The sequence below is a fragment of the Ahaetulla prasina genome, chromosome 5, assembly GCF_028640845.1.
Source record: "Ahaetulla prasina isolate Xishuangbanna chromosome 5, ASM2864084v1, whole genome shotgun sequence".
In the NCBI taxonomy this organism is placed as follows: domain Eukaryota; kingdom Metazoa; phylum Chordata; class Lepidosauria; order Squamata; family Colubridae; genus Ahaetulla; species Ahaetulla prasina.
This window is the reverse complement of record NC_080543.1, coordinates 23679380-23706190: the sequence shown is the minus strand read 5'-3', so window position 1 is coordinate 23706190 and position 26811 is coordinate 23679380. Positions and strand designations below refer to the sequence as shown.

General features: G+C 41.5%; 1 protein-coding gene across 2 annotated transcripts in view; it reads right to left on the bottom strand.

Moving 5' to 3' along the window:
• Window positions 1-26811, bottom strand: part of DDX10 (DEAD-box helicase 10) — a 175604-nt gene that overhangs the window by 31746 nt on the left and 117047 nt on the right. For both annotated transcript variants that reach the window (XM_058185011.1, XM_058185010.1), the window contains one exon: window positions 24189-24245. In XM_058185011.1, the coding sequence (XP_058040994.1) occupies window positions 24189-24245 (57 nt within the window). The remainder of the gene's footprint in view (window positions 1-24188; window positions 24246-26811) is intronic.

The window sequence follows — 26811 nt, the reverse complement described above, 5'->3', positions numbered from 1 at the left end:
GGCGAACCTGATAGAATGCTCTCCTGGAGACGGTCGCCAAATGGTCTTCAAAGGACAACCGACCATCCAAGAGCACGCCCAAGTTGCGTACCTTCTCCATCGGGGCCAATGATTCACCCCCGACAGACAGCCGCATCTGCAGCTGACTGTACCGAGGTGCCGGCATCCACAGCCACTCCGTCTTGGAGGGATTAAGTTTGAGCCTGTTCCTCCCCATCCAGACCCGTACGGCTTCCAGACACCGGGACAGCACTTCAACAGCTTGTCACATACAGTAGAAACACCTTTGCCAGTAATAGCTAGAATCTTAGTGGTTTGTTTTTTTTAATGGAGCCAGGTGCTGATAATCATTTTCTTGCCCCTTATTTATTTATTTAGTCTACATTTTTTTGCCAGTCACATAAAATACTTTATTCTGACATCTAGAGAATGTAGAATCAGTCGGCATTAACTTTCATCGCTCCATTGTGCCAAGTCCCTAACAAACGTTCAATAACCAATACAGCTAGGTATAGATAAAGATTATTCAGGTTTACTGAAAGGAAAAGGAGTTAGTTAGACAATCCTAGCGATTGGATGTGTGTACGTTTGTATCCAATTACATTAAATAGCTAATTAAATAGGATAAAGAGAAGACATTTCTCATCCTTCTGATCCTTCTGCCAATCTAGATACAGGGAAGATTTTATTTGCCTGCCTAATAAAGAAGGAATTTAACAGAATAACAGAGTTGAAATGGACCTTGGAGGTGTTCTAGTCCAGGGGTCTCCAACCTTGGCAATTTTACGACTTGCAACTTCAACTCCCAGAATTCCTCAGCTCAGCATACGCATACACTGGCTGAGGAATTCTGGGAGTTGAAGTCCACAAGTCATAAAGTTGCCCTGTTCTAATCCCCTCTCCTGATCAAGCAGGAGAACTTATATCATTTCACACAAGTGGCTGTTCAATCTCTTCTTAAAAGCCTCCAACAATGGAGCACGCACAACTTCTGAAGCCAAGCTGTTCCACTGGTTAATTGTTCACACTGTTAGGAAATTTCTGCTTAGTTCTAGGTTGCTTCTCTATCTAAAGAGAAATATCTGTTTGACTAAAGACTATCTGATTATATAATTATATTTATTTTATTCAGCTTATGCGACCACCTATTCACAAGCAGATGGTTCCTTCCCTAAAATTTATTTATTTAGCATATGGCATAATATACATGGTATTACAACATATATTAATATTTCACTTAAATTAAAAACACAGTGAAACATGATTGTTAAAAATATCTATATTCAGATATCAACGTGTAGGGTACTGAATCACTGAAGTAGGGCATCATTTATCTCAAAAAAAGTCAGATACTGGACTGGTATATGCCCCAGTTTTCAGCCAGTCATGATATGATTTAAAATTGGTAATGGGACCCCACTGTTACACTGAGGAAAGGATGCTATACCCCTGAAATATTCTGCAAACTAAGATTCTTACTGTCAGATTCAAAGATGCTTTTTTTTAAACAATCAAATGTACCAGTCCAAGGTTATAGTAAGTTCAAGTTGAAGGTATTCAATTTATGGATATAGTGGAAAATATAAATGAAGAACTCTTTATCAATTAGAAGGTAGGTGCTAGCTACAGAAATAGAGAGAGACGAGATGAAGAAATTATGGGCAGATTAAAATAATTTTTTTAAATATGAGGATAAAATAGTGTTTCAGAAACAGCAGTTTATGTGATTTCAAAAGGACTGTGTATGGTGAAGTAGCCAGCTGGTACCACTGAAATCCAGGTTCAAATCTTTACTTTTAGCCGGAGAAACTCTCTGGATGACTTTGAGTCAGTCAACTGTCTCTCAGACCAATCTACTTCAGAGTAATGTTGTTGTGGGAAAAACAGGAGGAGGGAGTACCTTGTAGACTGCCTTGAGTTCCTGAACAAAAGGCACAAGATCAGTCCAAATAAAAATAAACAAATGTCTCTAACAAATAAAGACTTCCTGGTGGTAAGAACAGTTCATCAGTACAGAACAAATTATAAAGAGAGATGCTTTTAAATTGGATTATTGGAGCAGCTACTTCAAAATCTATGATTCTGGTATCTGATCAGATCCAATTTGTGTGCCTGGAAGTTTTCTAAGAATATGACTTTCTACTTATTTTCTTTTCTAATTCTTAACTATCTTGCCTGATGAAAATACTAAGAAACTTTAATCTTTGCAACTGTTATGAAACTTCAGCTATTCTTCCCAAAAATATGATCTCTGCCAGTTTTGCCAGTTTTTTTCTTACTCAAGGCCAACACAACTATACTATAAACTTTTAAGAAAAAAAAAGGTACTGGGTTAATGTATTTGGAATATTCTTTTATAGATGGCACATTACTGATGAAAAAGCACTATACCTCAAAATTCAACTCAAACTTGCAACGTGCTTAAATATAAAGTAACTTGTCATGTTCTCTGTATTTTTTTTTCCTCCATGAAGAACAAATTTCAAAGCTAAATACTCCACGTTTTCAAAATCTTTTTAATTAGGCTGACTCAGTTTTTGCTGCATAGTTTAAAAAAACACACCTGATGTAGTCATCAGCTAAGTAGCAACAATGTCTGGCACGCAACCAACATTTGGATTTCAATATGAATGGAGCTTTATGACTCAATCACATTTTTATTTTATTTTTAGACCTTAATGATCAAGCAAGATTAGGTACAATACCTTTTATGAACAACAGTGCAGAGTTACAATAGCAAACACAGTGATGCTTTGTGCCTATATGCCCTGGGGTAAGACAAAGAATCTGAAAGCCTGAGGTGGAGAAGGTTCTTTGTCCTGCCTCAGGACCTGTTGCCAGACTTAAGAAAATTAAACAGAAGAGGGAGGGAAAAAGGGAATGAACTGAAGAAGTTCCTTAGTTGAGAAGCAAAATGTTTTCAAAGGAAAAAAATCAAGAGAGTCCCTTTGCTTTTTGGAAAAAGTACCTTTAAGACAACCATGAACTGGATGATTGAGCATCTCCATGGAGAAAACTAGAACAAACAACTCTTTCTGATTTGCAAACAGAACCAACAAAATATTTCCAATGGAACCTTTGCCAAGCAATAATCTGTACTGTACGATAGCGATGGTGTCATCCTGTGGATGTTGTGGAAGGTTTTAAGAAGCAGTTTCACAAACATCTCCTGAGGATGATTCCCCTGCATGTTGCAGAAGGATGACTAGATGATCCCCTCCATAATTCTTTGATGTCTTTAAGTGAAAATAGCCCCATCATGAATGGAGAATAACCACAGAAGCAACAATCGTCCTTCCTCATGTAGAAAGCCACCATGTCAGCGAACAAATTCAATCTAGTCTTCTGCCCAAAATGTTAGTTTTAGTATTCCAAAAAAAGCCTTCTCTTTTTAATTACTTAAATATGAAAACATCATCCTGCAGCATAAAATGACAGCACTTGGGGGGGGGGGGATATTCATCTTTGTTAAATACCTACCAGAAAAAGTGAATAAAAACTTTAGACAGGATGAAACTGGTTAAATATGTTATACTCTAAAACAGAACTCATTTGTGTTTTGAACCACTATAAAATGATAAAGTCCAGTTGCCTCCTAAAAAAGCACCTTTGGGACAACCATGACCTGGGTGATCGAAAATCTCTAGACTATAAAATAATAATAATAATCATCTATCACATTTATCCATCTGAAGATACTCCATTTACTAAACAACATTTAAAATATTTTGATACTTCTCAGAATATTATCTTATATTCCTAATAGTGTTTATTATAACATTTCTAAAGGCAACTTTGATCATTTTAATTTTCTTTATATTTCTACCATAACACTGAATTCACCAGAAAGATTTTCAATGGAATGAAACTATTAATCTGTTAAAATGCAAAAGAATAGAATAACTGAATTGTATTTGAAAAAGCAAAGTAATATTTGAAATGCATATAAAAATATTGTCCTTAGCACTTCAAACGTATTTTCTCTTCCTAAAAGGAGATAGATAGATGATAGATAGATAGATAGATAGATAGATAGATAGATAGATAGATAGATAGGTAGGTGGGAGGGAGTGGATGGATATAAAAACACCAACAATGAATGTACATCAGGCCTTTAGTGTGATGAACCTCCCAATTCTGATGCGTTTCTTTAATGCGATAATTTTCAAATTAGGTTCAAACAATGCTTTTTGTGAGTTGGTTCCCACGATTCAGGAGACTTTTTAAATAGATTTGGGATAAATTCAATTTTCCTATGTAAACAAATGTCCCATGAATAATGATATATTGCTAGATTGAAACTTCAAAGGGAAAAAAATCATTAAAAGACTTCCAGATGAAGTCTGAAGATCCTATTATCTTTTCCTTTTATCACACCATTCCAGCACTCAAGGCAATTAAGTTCAAATATCGAAACAGGCTGTTATGCCGCCTCTAAAGAATGTAATTTCTCTATGATTTTGTCTAAATCCTTTTAAAAAAAGACTCAGGTACCAGCGAAAACAATTTGTGGCGATAACAAATTCATACTTTGTTTTCCTAGGTTTATTATCCATTGATAGATTTCATTTTATGGTCCAAAAGTTTTAGATAAATGAGAGAGGAAATAAATCTTTATTTTGGGTTTCTCTGTTTTTGCCTTTTTCCATAAAGAAGCTGCCTCAATGTCTTCATAAATTTGCTAACTGGGCAAACTACACAAAAAGATTGGAAAAATCTTTTTATGTTTCTTTTTTTTATTTCATCTTTTCTTTTTCTATCTTTTTTATTGTTTTTTTCTTTGCACAAATCAGTATGGTTTACCTTGGAGTGTTTCTCTGTAGTTTATTAAACTTAAACATCTATTACTTTAACTTTTTGGCCTTAATGATATAGCTATACATCTGGTACATCTGTATGTGGTTCAGAGAAATCAGTCAAAGCCAGTAATCTATTTTCATAAAAAGCTGAAGGAATTTTGATGAAATTGATATTACCTATTTATATAACCTTTAGAATGAGAGTAAATGTCTTGTTTTTTAAATTAATGGAACATAGTTATAATTAATTTAAAACTAGTCAATTATCTTAAAATTAGATTAATACAAAAGAACATTTTGCTTTATGTTTGTATAGCATGTTCTTTGTTTTAATCACTTCGGAGATGTAATCAGGTAATTGGAGCATTAATTCATACAACCCCATTCATATTTGGACTGACTGCAACAGGCTATTAATATTATTTTAAATTAATCAATGTACAAGGATAAACATATCCATCTTGGCTTTTATTATAGTATTATAGTATTTTAGACTCATGCCTAAAAAAATATTATACAACTTTGAAAGGTAAAGCTAGCAATTGTTGATATATATTATTTTGTTCTTTGTCAACATCTGAATTAGTCTTTTTAAAGAAACTGGTCACGAAAAGCAATTTTTGCCACTCAGACTGGAGTTGTTTTGTTTCTGGTATTATTTTCCGATTATTTTTCCTCTAGTTTTCTCCAACACTTTAAAAAAAATCTGTAACAAGGCAGTAGATTTTTTTCTCTGTTGGTTTGTTGGAATAAAATAATTTCAAATGTTTTTCTGCATTCTAGAGATAAGTGCAAATCTGCCAGGTGAACTACAAATTGGGCAAGAGGGATAGGTAATTATCTTTGAGGTGATCTATCACAGAAAGAATGAAATCAAAGGCCATTTCTTCCCATCTTGAACTGCTGTTGGTTTCAGTTATGTTTTATAAGGCAGAAGAGGGGACCCAGCTGCATAGAGTCTGCAGCCTAAGAAAGAGAGCAATCAAAACCAGAACTTCAGCCAGAAGAAATACAAAACATGCGAGAGACACAGTAGCTTTACAAATTCTAATCATAAGTCAAGGAAACATGATGGCACAGCAGAAGTGTTCCATCTGTTCATTCTAAAAAGGCTGATGGGGATATGAAGTAATTGAGTTTTGTAAGGTAGCAAGTCATCTACAAATTTAATATAACAACTGAGACTGTTTAATTCTAAAGCATATGGCTGTTTAATCAAAAACAAAAGAAGTTGTGACTCAAAGCATTTTAGTTGTACAGAAATATATTTGAAGGAAACCAGACAACTAAGGGTGGTACATTTTCAAAGAAGCAGATGCTGTATTTCTGTAAAAAAAAAAAAAAAGAACAGCAGTGAACTCTGCCCCATATTAAAATACAGAAAAGTGAAGTATGTGATGCTAGAACCTTTTGTAAAAAGCCAAGAGCCCCTTGACAAAGAGATGAGTGGCATATAAATTTAATAAATAAATAACTATCACAAGATTCACATAGTAAATTACACATTTTAGATTAGGTTAGAATTGTAGATCTTTTTCTGTCAGGCAATCAGCATATATTACTGAAATTATTATGCACTGGTTTTTATTTATTCGTTTATATATTAAATTTAAAGACTGCCCATCTCATTTACAGAGCAACTGTGGATGGTATACAATTAAAAACTACACACACACACACACACACAAATGGCTGAGCTTGTCAGCTGACAGCACGGGTTCAAGACCTGAGCACCGAGCAATGGGGCAAGCTCGCGTTCTTTCCCCAGCTCCTGCCCAACCAACAGTTCGAAAGCATGAAAATGTGAGTAGATAAATAGGTACCGCTTTGGTGGGAAGATAACAGCATTCCGTGTTTTGCTGCATGCTCTGTGCTGCAGCATGATGTCATGCTGGCCACGTGACTGTGGAAACATATTCAAATAATGCTGGCTCCCTCAACTAAGAAATTGTTGGCAGGGGGGCAGAGATCGGCCCCGAGGCGCCTCACTTGTGGGGTGCCTCAGGGGTCTGTTCTCTCGCCTCTCCTGTTCAACATCTACATGAAGCCGCTGGGTGAGGTTATCCGTGGTTTCGGGGTGGATTATCATCTGTACGCTGATGATACGCAGCTGTACATTTCCACCCCGAGCCACCCCAATGAAGCCGTTGAGGTGATGGGCCGGTGTCTTGAGGCCGTGCGGGTCTGGATGGGGAGGAACAGGCTCCAACTCAACCCTTCCAAGACAGAGTGGCTGTGGGTACCGGCGTCCCGGTACAGTCAGCTTACACCATCGCTGACTGTGGGGGAGGAAGTACTGACCCCCAGGGAGGGAGTGCGCAACTTAGGCGTCCTCCTGGACGATCGGCTGTCCTTAGAGAATCATTTGACAGCCGTCGCCAGGGGAGCATTTTATCAGGTCCACCTGATTCGCCAGTTGCGCCCCTTCCTTGACCGGGACGCCTTACGCACAGTCACTCATGCCCTCGTCACTTCCCGCCTGGACTATTGCAATGCTCTCTACATGGGGCTCCCCTTGAAGAGCATCCGGAGGCTCCAGTTAGTCCAGAATGCGGCCACGCGGGTGATAGAGGGAGCACCGCGTTGCTCCCATATAACACCTATCCTGCGCGGCCTACACTGGCTACCGGTAGTCTTTCGGGTGCAATTCAAGGTCTTGGTTACCACCTTTAAAGCGCTCCATGGCTTAGGACTGGGATACCTTCGAGACCGCCTTCTGCCGATTGCCTCCCAACGACCTGTGCGCTCCCACAGAGTGGGCCTCCTCAGGGTGCCGTCGACCAAACAATGTAGGTTGGCGGCCCCCAGGGGGAGGGCCTTCTCTGTGGCGGCACCAGCCCTGTGGAACGAGCTTCTTCCAGGATTACGACAACTACCCGACCTCCGGACCTTCAGACGTGAACTGAAGACTCTATTATTTCAGCGTGCGGGACTAGCCTAAGATAAAATGTTTTAGCATATTTTAATGGGGTTTTTATTGGTTTTTATTGTTTTAGTGATCAGGCCATGATAATATTTAGTTTTAACTGGGTCTTAATGTTTATTTATTATATTGTTTTAATATGCCTGTGAACCGCCCTGAGTCCTACGGGAGATGGTGCGGTATATAAGTTTGATTAATAAATAAATAATAAATAAATAGAGATGAGCACTGAGCCCTAGAGCTGGACACAACTGGGTAGGGAGAACTTTTACCTTTACCCCTAACTGTATGTATGTATGTATGCAGGAGGTAGCTAAAATAAGAAAAGAATTAAACTTTAAAAGAATTAAAGTTAAGATGAGGGGATGATCTCCAAAGAGCTAGCCAACCCCAATGTTGGGATCAATCCCTGTGAGTCCCAAGCAAGTCAGCAGAACTAGGTTTTCAAATTCTTCCAAAACAGTGGGTGCTCACATCACTTTTCAGGAAAGAATATTTTAAAAGTACAGAGACAATGGCAGAAAAAAACTTTCTTCCTAGATCTCATCAGTCAAAATTATTTAACTGATGCAGTCCCTGTTTATCTTCCCTGTCGCTTAACATACTCTACCTTCTCCCCTCTTTAGAAAGAGGTCTAATGGTTTTCTAATGCTTTTCACCTCAAAGAACTAAATGGCAAATCAATGATCATTAATACTAGCTCACTATATGATTTACTGACACAGCTTCAAATAATCTTATGCAAATAGCCATTTTTAAATCCAAGTTGAGACAAGAAATGTTAAAACGTCAAGCTTAGAGATAATGCAAAACAGTGAAAGTTCTTTCAGTGTAACACTGTGCTTAAACACAAAAATATACTTTGAATTTGGTACAACAGCAGAAAAATAGATAAATGCTACATTTTCAGTATTTTTTTTAAACAATCCAGATTTCAAAACAAGAAATTTAACTATGCACATAGGCTTCTTCAGCAACTGGAATATTAATGATAGCATGCCAATTAGTTTGAATAATCACTTTTAAAATAATTAACCAGCACAGAGACAATATTTTTCTGATTGCTGATTATAACTTGAGGGGAGGGGGGTTATGAAGAGCTACTAATTATAGTGTGAGGAGCATGTCAGTAGAAATGCAAGCCATCACAAAATAGGAGAAGAACAGCAGGTGGAGAACTTTAATTTAAAATTTGGAGATATTTTTTTTTTTGAGGGGGAGAGATAATTGCATTAGGCCCCACACATAATCTACATACTTTAATGAACTGATTAAACATGTACTACGTGCAGAGAGGCAGAGATCAATTCAGGCAGTTTACTAAATATGTGCCATTGGAAACAACACCTACTGCTGTGATGCTGCCATCTTCTCCCTTCCCCCTCCCTTTAACTCTAGAGTCAAATTACTTAACTCAATTAGGACTTGTTTCCAGTTGCTCCAAGAGAATTTGCGAATGGTTTAGGGGAGGGGAGAGTTTACATGTTGAGTATATGTGCCTTCAAATCAGGGTTTATTTTTATTTATTTACTAGCTGATAACCCGGCGTTGTCTGGGTATTTATTTATCCCAATCCTGTATTAGACAGGAAGAGCAACTTCACCCTGAGCCCTCATTTCGGCGAGAATTAAATTAGTTAAAAATGTTTTCCCTGTGCCCCCGGAAGCGTCAAGTAAAATACCATCTTGTTGTTTTACTAGCTGATCCATGATCATTTGGTATGCTTTTTTCTGATCTTGATTTAGAAATGGTTTCTTGTCTGCAATATATGCACTAAGCTATTCGACATTGTAGCTCTTTTCTCACATGTAATCTACGTGAGGTACGTCGTGTCGGTCTTGCAGTGGTGCAGGCAGGCCGATTTGCAGTAATGTTTTATTGATCATGACCATATATTTGTCCTCAAGAATAGTTAAATCCTTGTTGAAAATGTCCGGAGCAAACATAATTTCTAATGTTGGATTTTCCCCCTTACTAGAGGGAGCCCTCTTAAGGAATATTGTGGCAACTCCACTGTGCTGCACAGTAGAAGCCATTTTAAGACACAACAGGCTGTATCTTAACAGAACACACACCCCAAGAGCTATTAGGGGTGACTCTTGGCAACTGCCTGGACAAGTCCCTGCAGTTTTCTTGACGAGATTTCGAAAATGGTTCAAAGTGAGAGAGAGACTGGCCCAACATCATCCAGTTGGCTTCACGCTCAATGCAGGATTAGAACTCACAGTCCCCCAATTTCTAGCCTGATGCCTTAACCACTGCAACAAACTGGCTCTCAATATATGTTGGATAAATCCAGAATTCTGAGTGGAAAGAGAAGCATATGGGTGATCTTCTTCGCTTACATTCTTCTAATTTTGCCTTTTTGATTGTATAGCAGCTTCCTTTCTTATTGATTCAGACATCAGCATTATTCCTGGCTGTTTGGAGGTAAGTTACTACAGGACTGCTATCTATATCAGGAATTGCAAATGCCACTCCTGAATTATAGTTATTTTGAATTATTTGTGATTCCTGCTTTTGGATTAATTGCAGATCATTTGTAAATATAATATTCTGTTTGGCTTGGAAAATTTTCTTAAATGACATATATTACAAGTAGCCTTCATCCACTGTGGCTGATTGACTTAAGGAGGGTATTCTGAAGAAAAAATAAGATTCCAGTGACAAATTGAGGATAGCCATTTTGATCCATAACAAATAGTTAATTAGTTTTCTTTTCATTGCTTTTTTTTAATGAATGGGGGGGTGGAGATTGAAAAATCAGGAACCATACATTGTTCTAAATGAGGTTTTATTTTTCTCATGCAAAAGATGAACTACAAGAGAAGACCTAAAAAGAAAGCCAACTAGCCCTGGGAACTCAGAGGTGTAGGAGTATGCTATGAAACTGAGATATAAAAATTCAGAGTATGAAAAATTACATCTGTCAAAAATGTTTTAAGCAGCCCTAAGAAAGTCAGTATTTCTCAAATTCAGTTCCTGCCTACCTTTTCACCTTTACTTTGCAACATAGTATATTATGGGATAATAATACTATACTAGCTGATTGCAAGAAGATATAAGTACAAAGAGTTTTTAATTTTTGGAAAATATTGTACAAATCCTAAACATTTCAACAATTGCAGTAGTCTGGGAATTAATCGGTGTTTGCCAGAAGTTCTTGATGCAAATAGATGCAAAGATGTGTGTGTGTGTGTGTGTGTGTGTGTGTGTGTGTGTGTGTGTGTGTGTACACATGTATATACGCATGTATATGTATATGCAGGAGTGGGCTGCTGGGGGTTTGAAGGGGTTCGGGAGAATCTGTAGCTAAGATTCTGTGCAGTTCAGAGAACCCTCAAAATCTACTCCTGGCTGGCCAGGCCCACCTCACCCTGCCCCTCCCAGGAGTCCTGTACGGCTCATTTTGGATGCAGGTAAGTGCAAGGCATGCACGGAGGCTTAGGGAGGGTGAAAAAGAGGCCTACTGGAAGTTCGGGAAGGCTGGAAAGGGGCCCGTTTCTGTCCTCCAGAGGGCCTCCAGAGCCTGGGGAGGCTGTTTTCGCCCTCCCGGAGGCTCACAGAAAGCTTCCGGAGCCCAGGGAGGGCAAAACGCCCCCTCCGCCTTGGTGCAGGAAGCTGACTAGGCCATGCCCACCATGGCCACGCCCACCCAGTAACCAGGCAGAGAACCCCTTGCTAAAATTTTTGAAGTCCACTCCTGTGTATATATATCAGTAAGGGACATTGTTCAGTTACAAGAAGATATGTGTACTTGCAAAAATGGCCTGGGTCAGTCTATATGGATTTAAGATTGAAGGAATTAGGTGAAATGCCCCCTTACTGGCCTGGTGCCTACAATGACCACTGCTAAATACTGTAAAGTATGGGAGATATGAGGCGACAACGTAAAGGAACAAAAGCTTTATTATTCAGTGCAACAGGCGCTGGCTGGGACAACCCTCAAACGAGGAACGAACAAGCGAAAACTGAGGAGAAGAGCTCTGACAGCTCCGCTCAAAAACCGGCTGTCAGAAGGCGGCTCCAATCGCCGCGCTGCTGGTTTCCCGCTCTTTTAGCCGGTTCGCGCCTTAGCCAATCAGCAGCCGTCTGCTGTTGGCAAGGCGCGAGCCGGCGTCGTAAGTCCGAGGACTCTACACCCCTTCCTTCCCAGTTGGCGCATGCGTAGTCAGACAAGTGCGCGGGCTGGCGTCGACTCCGCCCAGATCTCCTGAGTACAGGGGCGGCTCCCGGCACAGGAGGAGGTGCCGAAACTCTGTCGGGTCTGGCCTGGGCGGCTCCCAGCGGAGGAGGAGGTGCCGAGGCTCTGTCGGGCCTGGCCTGAGACGCTGCCCTCGCCGCCGACTCCGGACCGGTCAACAGCTTGGAACCGTTTGCCTCAGGTAAGTCCCCCGCCGAGACCGCTCCGGGTTTTGAGGGTTGGAGTCCCTCCGGAACAGCTTGTGGGATAGCCGGAGCCAGACTGAAGTCGGGCTCTGGACGGGGTGGTCCGGAAGCTTGTGTACAGTCTCCGTTAGCTGTATGGTGCTGCCTAGGTTGTTGTTGGTTCGCCATGGGGGGCACTGGTGGACTTCGTAGTTGTTGGCGTACAATGGGGGGCGTTGATGGACCTCGTAGTTGTTGGTCTGCAATAGGGGGCGCTGATAGATCTTGAAGTTGCTGATCTGCCTCCTGGGGTGAGGGGAGCCGCCGGCGGATTTGGTTTATGTGCCGCCTCCATTCTCGACCGTCTTCCAATCGGACCCTGTAAGAGCAGGGTCCGGTTACACTAACGATGCGGCCGGCCACCCACTTGGGGTTTGACTTGGGGTCTGAGCAAAAATCAAATCTCCCACGGCAAAGGACCTGGTTCCACCCTCCCCACTAGGGCATCTCTCTGGGCAGTACGATGGATGAAGCCGGTCCAGGTTAGTCCTTATCCGGCGCCCCATTAATAGTTCCGAAGGGCTCAGGTTCGTAACTGGGCAGGGGGAAGCGTGCTGCGCCAGGAGGTACTGGCATATTTTAGCGTGCCAATCTGTGGGCCCCAAACGGCCCAGCGCCTCCTTTGCTGACCTTACTGCCTGTTCTGCCCGGCCGTTAGCGGCCAGGTGGAAAGGCGCCGTAGGGGCGTGGCGAATGCCATGCTTGGCAAGGAAGGTCTGAAAGGGTGCTGCCGTGAACTGGGGCCCGTTGTCCGACACTACGATGTCGGGCAACCCATGGGTTGCGAAAAGCCGTTCTAAGACCTTAATGGTCGCCGCCGCTGTGGTGGACTGCATTCGTGCCAACTCCACCCAGCGGGAGTAGGCATCGACGATCACTAAAAAGGATTGGCCCTGGTATGGTCCCGCGAAATCCAAGTGGATTCGGGCCCAAGGCGACCTGGGAACTTCCCAGTCCCTGACAGGGGCGGCTGCAGGCGCTGGTCTGGAGGTTTGGCAACGCTGGCATCGTCCAACCCACAGCTCTATGTCGCGGTCCAATTTGGGCCACCACACATAGCTGCGGGCCAAGGCCTTCATGCGAACGATGCCAGGATGGGCATCGTGAAGGCTATTTAAAATTGGCGCCCTAAGCGCCTCGGGTGCCACTACCCTATTTCCCCACAAGAGGCATCCTTTCAGCGCAGACAGCTCATGCTGTCTGCGCTGGAAAGGTAGGAACTCCGGAGGTACGGCTGAGGACGGCCACCCCCTGAGTACCCAGTTCATAACTTGGGACAGGGTAGGGTCAGAGGAAGTGCCTCGGGCAATGTCAGAGGCCGATACCGGCCCCTGCCACTCATCAAGGAGTAGCACCGAGGAAACGGGAGCCGGGTCGACTACTGCCACCGGAAGCGGGCAGCGGCTAAGGGCGTCTGCGTGGCCAATTTCCCGGCCTGGACGGTATACTAGACGGTAATTGTATGCCGCCAAGAACTCGGTCCACCTGGACAGGCGGGGCGGAAGTATGGTAGGCGATTGGCGGTCACCGGCCAACAAGCCCAAAAGGGGCTTGTGGTCTGTGACCAACACGAAGAAACGTCCATAGACATACTCGTGGAATCTCCTGATTCCAGCCACAGCTGCCAATGCCTCCTTGTCCAATTGGCTATAATTCCGTTCGGGCGCGGAGAGCGTCCGGGAATAATAGGCAATTGGAGCCTCGGAGCCATTGGGTAGGATGTGGCTTAAAACGGCGCCGATCCCGTAGGGAGACGCGTCACAGGAAAGAGTGAGAGGCTGTAGAGGATCATACTGAACCAACACAGCTGATGATGTGAGCAAGGATTTCACTTTTTGGAACGCCACTTCTGCGTCGCGCCCCCAGCGCCATGGGGATTTGGCATCCAGGAGCCTATGCAATGGCTCCGCTACGGATGCCTTGTGGGGCAAGAAGATGGCGTAAAAATTGAGTAAGCCTAGGAAGGCTTGCAGCTCGGTTTTATTAGCCGGAGTGGGGGCGTCCCGGATAGCTTCTACCTTAGAAGGAGTGGGGTGGATGCCCTGGGAGTCTACTAGGAATCCCAGGAACTCCACCTTGGGCACCCCTAATAAACATTTTTTGCGTTTGAGTTTTAACTCTGCCGCTCTAATTCTCAGTAGGACGGCACGGAGCTTAGCGCACAGGTCATTTTCGTTGGTGGCCGAGACGAGGATGTCGTCAAAATAGGGGACGACACCCTCGAGCCCGTGGAGCAACCGCTCCATAAGGCTTTGAAATAACCCGGGGGCCACGCAAACGCCGAATTGGAGGCGTTTGCATTTAAACGCCCCCCGGTGCGTAACAATGGTTTGTGCCATGGCCGTCGCTTCATCGACCGGCAACTGTTGGTATGCCTGCGCTAGATCTAGTTTGGTAAAGATGGAACCTTGTCCTAGCGAGTGCAACAAATGCTGCACTACTGGGACCGGGTATGGATTCGCTTGCAAGGCTTTATTAATGGTCCCTTTGTAATCGGCACAGATCCGAATGGATCCGTCCCGCTTAATTGGAACAACGATAGGCGTTTCCCAAGGGGAATGATCCACTTGTTCAAGAACCCCTTGAGAAATGAGCCTATCAATCTCCTGATCCACTTTGGGACGGAGAGCAAAGGGCACCCTTCTAGCCTTCAGGCGAATGGGGGCAATTTGAGGATCCAGGTTAAAGGAAATAGGCGACCCCTTATATTCACCTAATTGGCCATCAAAAACATCCGAAAATTCCTGGAAGACGTCATCAAAAGGGTCTGCCTCCGTTGCATGGGTTCCTAACACGTTGAGGCCGAATGCCTCAAACCAATCGAGCCCCAGAAGGCTAGGCAAATTCCCCCTCACTACAATCAGGGGAAGACGGCCGGTGAAACGACCGTGACTGACTTTAAACAGGTTGCACCCCATAATAGGGATGGGGTGACCCTGATAGTCCCTCAAACGAACCGGACACTGCTTTAGCTGATTCTTTGATAACTCTGGCAGCAGGCTTTTCAGGGTGGCCCACGAGATCAAGGATTTGGATGACCCTGTGTCCAATTCCATTTTGCAGGGAGCTCTTTCCAGATTCACTGTGATGTAAATCTTGTTGCTGGTTTTAGATGTGGCAGCATGATTTACGTCGAAGCAGTTGTCAGTACGGTTAAAAGATCTCCGTTGTGGATTCTTGGGTTTGGGTGGCTCCGACCAGGTGTCAGCGGCTGGCAAAACGGCCCGGCAGACTTTCGCCAGATGACCCTTTTTTCCACATCGCAGGCAATTCGCGGTTTTGAAGCGACAGGTTGCCCTGTCGTGATTGCCTCCACAGCCTGCACACCTGAGTGAAAAGGGTCTCGCCGCTTGAGGCCGTTTCCTCTGTGGCGCGGTTCTGAGGCGGCTCACGCTGTCCCCATCATCGGAAGACCCCGTGCCATCTGAATCTGCCTGATGGACTGCAGATTCCTGAGATTGGGTCCCTCTTGGGGCATGGAAATTCTGCAATTCATTTGCAGATTTCTCTGACATTTCGGTCGCCTGGGCTTCATCGATGGCCGCGGCCAATGACAGTTCTTTGCGAGCCAACAGTCGACGTTGGAGTTTCATATCTCGCACTCCGTTGACCAGCTGCTCTGCCAGGGCATCGTCCAGGTCATGGAAGTCGCATTGTGATGCTTCTGACCTGAGGGCGGCTACGTAATCAGACACCGATTCCCCTTCTTTTTGGAAACCCGCCGGAAAGCGTGTCTTCGGGCTATTCTTGACGGAGCAGGGGCGTAATGATTTTTTAACTTGACCAGTAGGACATCCCAAGAAACTTCACGTAGGAGTTGTGGAGCCGCTAGGGCCTTAGCTGTCTTAAACATTTCTCGGCCACACAAGCTGAGGAAATACCCCTTCTTACGTAGGTCCGACATTTCCGTGAACTCGTTAGCTTGTAAAAAGCACTCAAACCTTTCTATAAAAACGTCCCACGTTTCTGCGGCCGGCTCAAATGGGCCAAATGACGGTTGGGTCGCCATTTCAAACAAGGTGTGTGAGTAGCCTGCGTTACTTGTTCTTTAGTTGTCAAGCCTCAAAAAAAAAAAAAAATCCCACCTTCGTCGCCAGTGCTAAATACTGTAAAGTATGGGAGATATGAGGCGACAACGTAAAGGAACAAAAGCTTTATTATTCAGCGCAACAGGCGCTGGCTGGGACAACCCTCAAACGAGGAACGAACAAGCGAAAACTGAGGAGAAGAGCTCTGACAGCTCCGTTCAAAAACCGGCTGTCAGAAGGCGGCTCCAATCGCCGCGCTGCTGGTTTCCCGCTCTTTTAGCCGGCTCGCGCCTTAGCCAATCAGCAGCCATCTGCTGTTGGCAAGGCGCGAGCCGGCGTCGTAAGTCCGAGGACTCTACAACCACAACATTGTGCTCTCTGCTTCATGGTTTGGTTTGGTTTTATATAATACACTTGTTACATAAATAAAGTATATTAATCAGTCCTCCCCAAACTGGAGATTGTGCACACAAAATTCTTCATGTGTATTTTAAAGTGACAAGGAGTCACTTTTTTTTCAAGTGTGAAGCACTCAACAGCAGAGTATTCTCTAATTTGAATCCTTGTGCTATTGAGTGTCAGTGGCACCAAAATTGTGACAGAGAGAAGTATTTTTAAGATACCGTAATTTAATTTCCATAGATGTCCCTGGGATCTCAGATACAGGTTCAGCCTCCGCTTTAATTTAGTGTATTTCTCCTACTAGATTATCTGACTATTTTATTACCTTGTTAAATGTTTGCTCTACTGATTGTCTTACATGCTTTATGGAGAAGAGGGGGAGGTTTTCACTGTTCCCAGCGTTGGCTGACATTGTATGTGGGGGAGAGGGGAAATGCCATTTTCAAAACCAGAGGTTTGAATTGTGTTGGCGCGTGAATGTAACGGCAGCTGCTGATTCCACATTCCAGTCAGAAGATTGACAGAGGGAGATTATCAGAAGTGAAACTACACGTGGCTGAGGAGAAAGAAGACATTGGACTATTACTGTATGACCTCTAGTAGGGGGAGGGTTCAGGGGAGAATATGACTCTGGGGTTTTGATTTACTTCCAGTTCCAGCTTTGCTTTTCACCGCATCCAGACTTGTATGATAAAGATTACCAAATTCTTCAACATGATGAAGTTGGGTTTTTATTTTCTCAAACACTGATCTGGGGCAGGCTGACATACAGAAGGAATCATATTGGCCATTCAGTCCTATTTCCTATAAAGGAAGTATCTGTAGCTTCGTAGGGTTAGAAATGAGGATTTCTTGATGCTGAGATTGGCTCTTTTCTTGCGAACGTTTCATCATAATGGACTAGCAATGATGATGTTACCTAGTTTGGATAATAAAATGTATGCAAGAAAACAGCCACACTCAAAAAGCACCAAGGACCCCTCAGTCCTATTTCGTACTCAGTCCTGGAATTCAGATTAAAACATCTTCAATAAATGACAGTCTAATCCCTTCTTGAACACATATAGCAATGGGAATTCTTGGTAGGTGCTGTAACTGAGTCCTCTGCCAGTCTTAATCACTGCTAATTGCTCAACTTCCTGACTAGTAATTCTCTTCCTGATCCCTCTTTCAAAGTTTCTATTATTTCCTTTCCTTTGTTTCTTTGTTTCTTTACAGGAAGTCCTGGCTTACCAACTAGTTGTTTAGCAACCACGGTAAATTACAACAGGGCTGAAAAAGGAGACTTATGATCTGTCCTTAAATTGTGGCCCTCACTGTAGCCCATGGTCATATGATTGACATTTCCAAGTCAGCTTCCAAAAAGCAAAAATCAGTGAGGAATCCATAAGGACATAGAAAGTTGTGGTCATGTGACATTGTGCTTAATGATCTGCAGTGATTCATTGAACAATTGCAGCAGGAATGACGTTGTAAGTCAGCATGATGTTTCACTTAATATTTGCGATATTTAGCAACAGAGTTGCCAGCCACAATTGCAATCAATAAGTGAAGACTACCTGTTGTGACCCAGGTTCCTGGACTCGGACTCTTGGACACGGATGATTCAGAAAGTGAGGGAGAAGACCTGGCAAGGCCTGCTTCTCCTGGGCCCTCTCCCTCCCTGGCACCCACACAAAGGGAGGAGGAGGGGCCGGCAAGGCCTGATTCTCCCGGGCCTTCTTCTGATTTGGCAACGCCCCAAGAACAGTTTTGGAGTGATACAAGACTGCGCAGACGTGACCGGCGCGCGCAGCAGAGGAAGCGTTGGGACAAAGCCAAAGGAATGATGAGTCATGCAGTGACATCTTCAGAGGATATAAAGGAGGCGGAACTTCCTGGCTTTTTGTCTTGGACAAAGCAGTGAATTTGCGCGGGCAAACTGTATCAATGGAGGGAAGAATATATTCGTGAGTAATTCTGGCCTTATCTATAATTTCCTAGTTATCTCCAGAGACTTGGCAAGCCCGTAGGTAGACGTGGCCAGAACATTTATCTATGTAAATAAATTAGAAAAGGAGGCCTTTGACTGACTCTTTGTTGGGAGTATTGGGGGAGGGAAACAGAACACTACTTTTACTTTTATTAATTTAAAGAAATTAGTGGACCAGAGGAATGCTGTCGATATAATTTACTTGGACTTCAGTAAAGCATTTGATAAAGTAGACCATAACCTACTACTAGATAAAGTAGAAAAATGTGGGTTAGACAGCACCACCACCAGATGGATTCGTAACTGGCTGACCAACCACACTCAATATGTAGTCCTCAATGGAACTAAATCCACATGGAGGGAAGTATGCAGTGGAGTACCCCAAGGCTCTGTTTTAGGCCCAGTACTCTTCAACATCTTCATCAATGACTTGGATGAGGGGATAGATGGGGAACTCATCAAATTTGCAGATGACACCAAGCTGGCAGGAATAGCCAACACTACAGAAGACAGGCTCAAGATACAGAAGGATCTTGACAGACTTGAACATTGGGCACTAACTAACAAAATGAAATTCAACAGTGAAAAAAGTAAGGTTCTACATTTAGGCAAAAAAAAAAAAAAATGCACAGGTACCGTATATGTGGTACCTTGCTCAATAGTAGTAACTGTGAGAGGGATCTTGGAGTCCTAGTGGACAACCATTTAGATATGAGCCAGCAGTGTGCAGTAGTTGCCAAAAAAGCCAACACAGTTCTGGGCTGCATAAACAGAGGGATAGAATCAAGATCACATGAAGTGTTAATATCACTTTATAATGCCTTGGTAAGGCCACACTTGGAATATTGCATTCAGTTTTGGTCGCCATGATGTAAAAAAGATATTGAGACTCTAGAAAGAGTGCAGAGAAGAGCAACAAAGAAGATTAGGGGACTGGAGACTAAAACATATGAAGAACAGTTGCAGGAACTTGGTATGTCTAGTTTAATGAAAAGAAAGACTAGGGGAGACATGATAGCAGTGTTCCAATATCTCAGGGGTTGCCACAAAGAAGAGGGAGTCAAACTATTCTCCAAAGCCTCTGGGGCCTCTGGTGGCTTAGACTGCTAAGACAGTCTGTTATTAACAGCAGCTGCTTGCAATTACTGCAGGTTCAAGCCCCACCAGGCCCAAGGTTGACTCAGCCTTCCATCCTTTATAAGGTAGGTAAAATGAGGACCCAGATTGTTGTGGGCAATAAGTTGACTTTGTATATAATATACAAATGGATGAAGACTATTGTTTGACATAGTGTAAGCCGCCCTGAGTCTTCAGAGAAGGGCGGGATATAAATGCAAATAAAAAAAAATTCCTGACAGTTAGAACAATCAATGAGTGGAACAACTTGCCTGCAGAAGTTGTGAATGTTCCAACACTGGAAATGTTTAAGAAAATGTTGGATAGCCATTTTCTGAAATGGTGTAGGGTTTCCTGCCTGGGCAGGGGGTTGGACTAGAAGACCTCCAAGGTCCCTTCCAACTCTGTTATTATGTTATGTTATGTTAAATGTATAAAAAACAGTATCAGTATGCTTGGAGGGAAGGGGATAATAGCAAAGTAACAAGAGATGCCAAAATTCCAATTCTGGAATTTTAAATTTCATTTTACCCTGTCTGCAAATTTCCTAAACAGAATAATAGGTTATTTTTGTAAATTATAAACATGCCTGCAAGATCTAGCTACACAACACTAAATAGATTATAATACTGAAAAAAGCAAAAACATTATGCATCCACAAAACATTTCAGAATCATTGCAGTGCAAAGAACATTTAAAGGCCACACTTAAAATATTTTATTTTGGATACTCTAATTAGAGATGCTGTGATGGTTTATGAAGTTAGTGCAGGTTAAGCACCAATTTGAATACTCAACAGGATAAAAATAGACTTTGAGATCCCTATTATGTCTCTTTATCAAATTCTACATACTATAATCATTCATTTCACACTGAGACAAGATCATCTATTTCTTTTTATTATCCTAACAAACTAATAAAGATTGCTGAAATGTATTTTTTTGTGGGCAAATATTATCTTCTATGATATGCAAAGCTTTAGAAAGAAGTTTACTAGATACGGATGAATTCTTGTAAAATTGCAGGTGCTTTTCATAAATCACCAGGTGGTACAGTGCTGCCCTACAGCATCAGCTATTTATTCAAAATTGTCATATGAACCATCCTGTAATGGCAGGGTGGGTTAGGCACAAATATGTTTCTACCTAGTTAAGAATTCCTGGATGCAAAGATGCCTATAGTCTAACTGGGTGACAAAGAAAAGGAATGGAAGATGGAACCTATTTTAATAGCATAAGCTTGACCCTCATTTGCTATGAAATTGAAATTGCAAAAAAAAAAAATTAAATTATGTAATTCATGAAAATACGTATAAAGAAGTTATTACAAAAATGGCAGTCCTCTGGTAATTTAATATTTCAGCACTGCCAAAATAAGTTGACTTTTTTAATGAGCAACCAGGCAGAACCAGTTATTTTGTTTTGGTTTTTTTGCCAACTCCAATGAACAAGAACATTTTTCCTATATTTAATGTATTTAATTAATTGATTGATCTGCCACCCATCTCACTATAGAAAACAACTCTGGATGGCTTGCCAATATAATAGAATCCCATATATAAAAACATTTTTTAAAATTACAGTTAACATATCTGCATCTTAAATTTCTTTTTATGCATAAACAAAGATTTCATAAATGTATTTTTTTTTTCATTTTCTATTAGGTAGTGGCTATTTTATTAAAGTGCTAGTTGCCAGAAAATATTTCAGTTTGGAAAAGGAGGTATTTCATAATGGGCATCTGCAGGGAAGTCATACAAGTCAAGCCGGAATAGCTCAGGCTGTTAGAGCCTGTTATTAGAACACAGTAGCCTGCAATTACTGCAGGTTCAAGCCCGGCCCAAGGTTGACTCAGCCTTCCATCCTTTATAAGGTAGGTAAAATGAGGACCCAGATTGTTGGGGGGGCAATAAGTTGACTTTGTAAAAATATACAAATAGAATGAGACTATTGCCTTATACACTGTAAGCCGCCCTGAGTCTTCGGAGAAGGGCGGGATATAAATGTAAACAAAACAAAACAAAAAAAGATGGAGTTGCGATCATATAAACAACACCCTCTTTTTAACTTATGCTATGCATGTAAAAAGGAGGGGGGGCTTTGACTGCCCAGTTGTGGCCCAGTTGAACTGGACTACTCCTGTAGATGTCCTTGTCTTCCAAGCTCATCAAAATTACAACTAAAAAAAAAAATCAGGAGTCTGGTAGCATTTTTTCTGGCTACTCCATTTCATTGAAAGGCATAAGTTTACATGAGCTGAAGCTCACTTCCTTAAATACCTAAAGGAACTGAACAGATGTAGGATTTAAACTGGGATGAGACCAGGGGTGGGTGGGGAGAGACAGGGTGGTTTATGTAGATGCAGGTTACATGGGATACAAATTGCCAGGACCTTGTTAACAATTGGAACGTGTTAAAATTTGTGTTTATCGAGATAGTTTGAAATCTTTTGAGGTATGTCAGTTCAACAATCTCTTGTTCAGTGATGCTGTTAAAGTCTGTTTTCCAAGATTCTCACTTTGAAGTCTGCAGATTGAAATACTGTGATATTATATCTGTCCTTGCAGGAGTTCTGATGTTAAAACTGTACCCATTAATTTTTTGCACAATTATTTAGCTCAAAATCACATGTATCAAAACGTTTCAGTCTATCTCAAAAGGACTCAAGAAACTCAATGAATTTCAGGTCCCCATACAGCAACAAATCAAGGCTGCACTTCTTTATCTTATTTCTAGAAAAAGACAGAAATGGCCATATAGGAAACATCTCCAAAGATATGTTAAGACCTTGTCATTCTGATAATTAAGAACATAGCCAACATCTTGAAATGGACCTGAATTGCTTACAGGCAGCTAGTATACTATACTAGTGAACACAGTATTTTATCTGTGAAGGCTGGCCTGTAATCATTAGCATCAGCTCTCTAGGTGTCATGGACAAAACCTATTATATATTATTCTGACATTTTGCTCTGCTCCTTTTAGCACAGATTTAGTATGTTCCACTGTACTGACTCCTTAATGATTTGATTGTGTCCAACCAAAGAAGAAAATGTCACATTTTTTGATTAGCAGAAAAGAATCTCTTGCCTATCATATTTCAAGTTACATTTCTTGATTCAAATCTTGGGCTGAGTACCATACAATTTCAAGACTGTTATTACCACTGCTATCCACTGTTTCAGCCTTAGCAACATTTGAATGTTATTTTGAAACATGGTTTTTTTTCCTGAAATTCATCTTTTATTATCATTACTGCTAGGTATAGTCTCTTTTTTGGTAATTTAGACCAATTACTTGCCTTCTTTTGGTCTGCAATGAATGTCATTTTCCAAGACCAGCTCTCTAAGTTTCACTGATGGCACAGAGAACACAGAGAGAAGGATGGCATCAAAGGAAACCAATCTTTGCTAAGAGCCAGATAAAAATCATGGTCATTTCAATGCAATATAATGAGACTGGTAAGGCAAATGATACACATAATCAGAACTTCATCCTGGAAATTCATTTCCAATCAGTATCTCTTGAATGAGCTGAACCTTTTTTGCTGCAATACACATATACCAGATCTAAATTATAGCTTATCGTGTGATTTGCATTCATATCAGAATGCTTGTTTCTTGATTCATCCTTGGCGTATAAGCATTTGGTTTAAAAGAAAATCTTTCTGCGATTCTGCATCCACTGCATGTATTAGTTGTTGCAATATTCAAATTACACATGCAAATGATGAAATCAGGAGACATGGGAAAAGAATTTTGGGGGAAGTCAGAACAAGGAATATGCAAGGATTAAAACTGTAAAAAAAAAATATAAAAGAGTAGTAAAGATAACACAAACAAAAGACTCAAAACTTGCACACATGGCTTTATTTCTATTATACATTGTGATGGTTCAACACCCCTAAGGTATGTATACGCAAAGCAGTTCAAGAGTAAACGATCATTAAACTTGTTTTCTCATACACACTGACTTAAATGAGCTTTGTTTACTTTTGTATTAATGGGACATCGGAACCTAGCTGCTAAGATCTTAGCTACTATAAATTAGACTTTTATTCAGCAATCTATGGATAACAGCAACAATGGCTTCCATGGCAGCCTTTTAGTAAAATAACAATCTCTATGCAGCCATGTTGCAAAGGCATTGACAGTATGCTCTACAAATTCCCAATGTATTTCTCCAGATTTAACTTTATTTGCCCCAATGGCTTAGACTCCAGAACATGCCCTTCAAAAAGAAAAAGTTGTCTGGCTAAAAAGGGGTGACATGATCCAGGCCTGACCCCTTTTACTAACCATAATTAAGACCCTGGAAGCATTACATCTTAAATAGCAAATAGCAAATTTATGTGTTTTATTTTAAACTCCTTTCTAATTATTCTCTTCCTTCTCCCTTTTTCTCTGTTACAAAAGACTGCAGTACAGTAATGGAAATTTTTCTCTGACTATCCTGTAATTTATTTTATCTTATTTTTATCTGTTTTATTTGTATCCTTATTATTTCCGTCCTCCTCCTTACCTTTGCATTCATCTTCCTGGCTTCTCTTCTAGCTGCCTTTTCTTTAAGCCTTTTTTCCTGTAAAGAACAAAATGAAACGTAAGAATATAAAGCAGTGTAGAACAAAGAAACAACTTGGAACCAAAAATGGGGGCTTTATGAAGAACCTTTTTGGACATGCCTACATATCACCACCAGTAGTTTTTTTGTAGGCATAATAATGAATACATGATCGGAAAAAGTTCCCATTTAGCCTTATTTTTAACAAGTAATTGCCTGTCCATTTATGCATTCTGTAATGTTGGCTTAACATAAATATAGACTGCAGCATTTCTAAATGTTCTATCTATTTTCAATTTAGAGATAAGTCAAGAGATAAACGTACGGACCAACATTTGTCTCTCAGGCTGTGGCAGATTTACTTTCTGATGTACCGTGAACCAACCACAGGATGACTGAACCACAGAATAGGACACCAATGTGTAAGTCTTCTGTTAGTAGCTGTCATCTTTTCCAACCATGTAAGTGACTGCAGTGAACTCTCAACTCCATTAACAAACCCTTAAGGTTTCCATTATTCATTTTAGAGCATAGGTCTCTTTTTCTATGGTGCACATGAACTCTGTGATACACTGCACTTGTTATTTAATCACTAAGTCTCTTCACAACCCCATGGACCGTAGCACACCAATCCCCTTGGGCCTTCCACTGACTCCCTGATTCTGCCCAAACTCATGTTCACTGCGTCGATGACACTATCTAACCATCTCATCCTCTGCCATTCCCTTCTCCTTTTGCCTTCATCTTTCTCAATATCAGTCTTTTCCAATGAGTCCTCTCTTCTCATTTGATGGCTAAGGTATTTGAGTTTCAGCTCTGTCCTTCCAAAGTATCCATCCTTTCAAAGGACATCTCATCCTCTGCCATTCCCTTCTCCTTTTGCCTTCATCTTTCTCAATATCAGTCTTTTCCAACGAGTCCTCTCTTATCATTTGATGGCTAAGGTATTTGAATTTCAGCTCTGTCCTTCCAAAGTATCCATCCTTTCAAAGGACAATCAAGGTTGATTTCCCTTAGTATTGACTGATTTGAACTCCTTGCAGTCCAAGGGACTCTCAAGAATCTTCTCCAATACCACAATTCAAAAGCATCAGTTGACGTTCGGCTTTCTTTACGGTCTAATTCTCACAGCCATACATTACCATTGGGAAGACCATAACTTTTACTGTATGGGCCTTTTGTCGACTCCTGTTCGGCAGGTACCAGATTTGGGAAAGGGCAGTCTAAACAACCCTCTATTCTGGGTGCAAGATAATTTCTCCATCCTAGTGTTATGCAGCACAAAGAAGGCAACTGTAAAGAATTATCCCTGGCTCTCTTTGCCATAGCAGTAGCTTGTGTTCCCAATATTTATTTGAACATATGAATGCACTCAGACAGATCAATGAACATTGGTATAATTTATTTTATAAAGACTCCATTTACTTCAATTATTGTAGGGTAATTAATGAGTAAGTCAGAATGGGAGATATGGGTCACAAACTACTTCAGATTAAACATCAGTGATATTGTCCTTCTCTTTTCTTATCATCTTTAGACATATCAGTAACCCAACTGTGACTTGTTCAGTTCTTGTACATTCAGTGTAAATATCTTGACTCTGTAAGTCAGTACTCAATTTTCTACCGCCTCCAGCCCAATTTCCAAGCTACTCTGTTGTGATCTTCTATGCTGTATCCTGTCAACCTATGTCACTTGCCCATTTCTTTCAAAATCTAGTTGCTCTGCTTAAAACACTACCACTGAAAAGGAGCTGCAACACTCTATTAATAATGACCAGGGAGAAAGGAAGAGGTGAGGAGATGAGACAGAGAAAGAGCATGGGTCAAGTTCAGACAGTTGCCAAATCAGAAGATGAAAATAGATTTGGGGGAAAAACATTAAACATTCATCAGAGAGATTATTCCAAGCATAGGAAGACATTGCTACACTGTGCTATTTTGGTGACATTCATCTATCACATTTGTATGAATTAAGCACAACACAGAAAAACAAGAAAGGCAAGAGGGCAAAATCATCAGTACTATAACTGTGCAAATTTCAATATTTTGAGAAAGGCTTGCATGGGAACAAGAGGCAAATCTCTACAAACTGGAGATTACAGAGCAGAGATACCTGGTCAATTTTGCCCATTGAGAGAGAAAGTATATGGAGAGAATGGAATCCCATTTCATGGGGAAACAGTGGAAATATGCATCCAGTGCATTTTTACAACTGTCGTTTTCTATGCACAAAGAACATACACCTCAATTTTATAATTATAATTAATACGTAAGTGTACTATTTGCATGAGGATATTTATCAACCCATATCTATTAGCTGAAGAGCAGGGCACATTGAGAATATACCATGTTTCCCCAAAAATGACAGGGTCTTATTTTCTTTTGACTCCCCAAATAAGGGCTTGGCCTTATTATCAGGGGGGGGGGTCTTATTATTTTGGGGATGCAGGAGGTGGTGAGTGTGGGACTCGGTGTCCCACTGCTGCTGTCGCTCCCCCCTCCCCGTTCTTCACGCCGGCCGCTGCCCTGATGTGTCCCACTGCCGCCACTTCCTTGTGGAGCAGGATTCTGCAAGGCTTGTG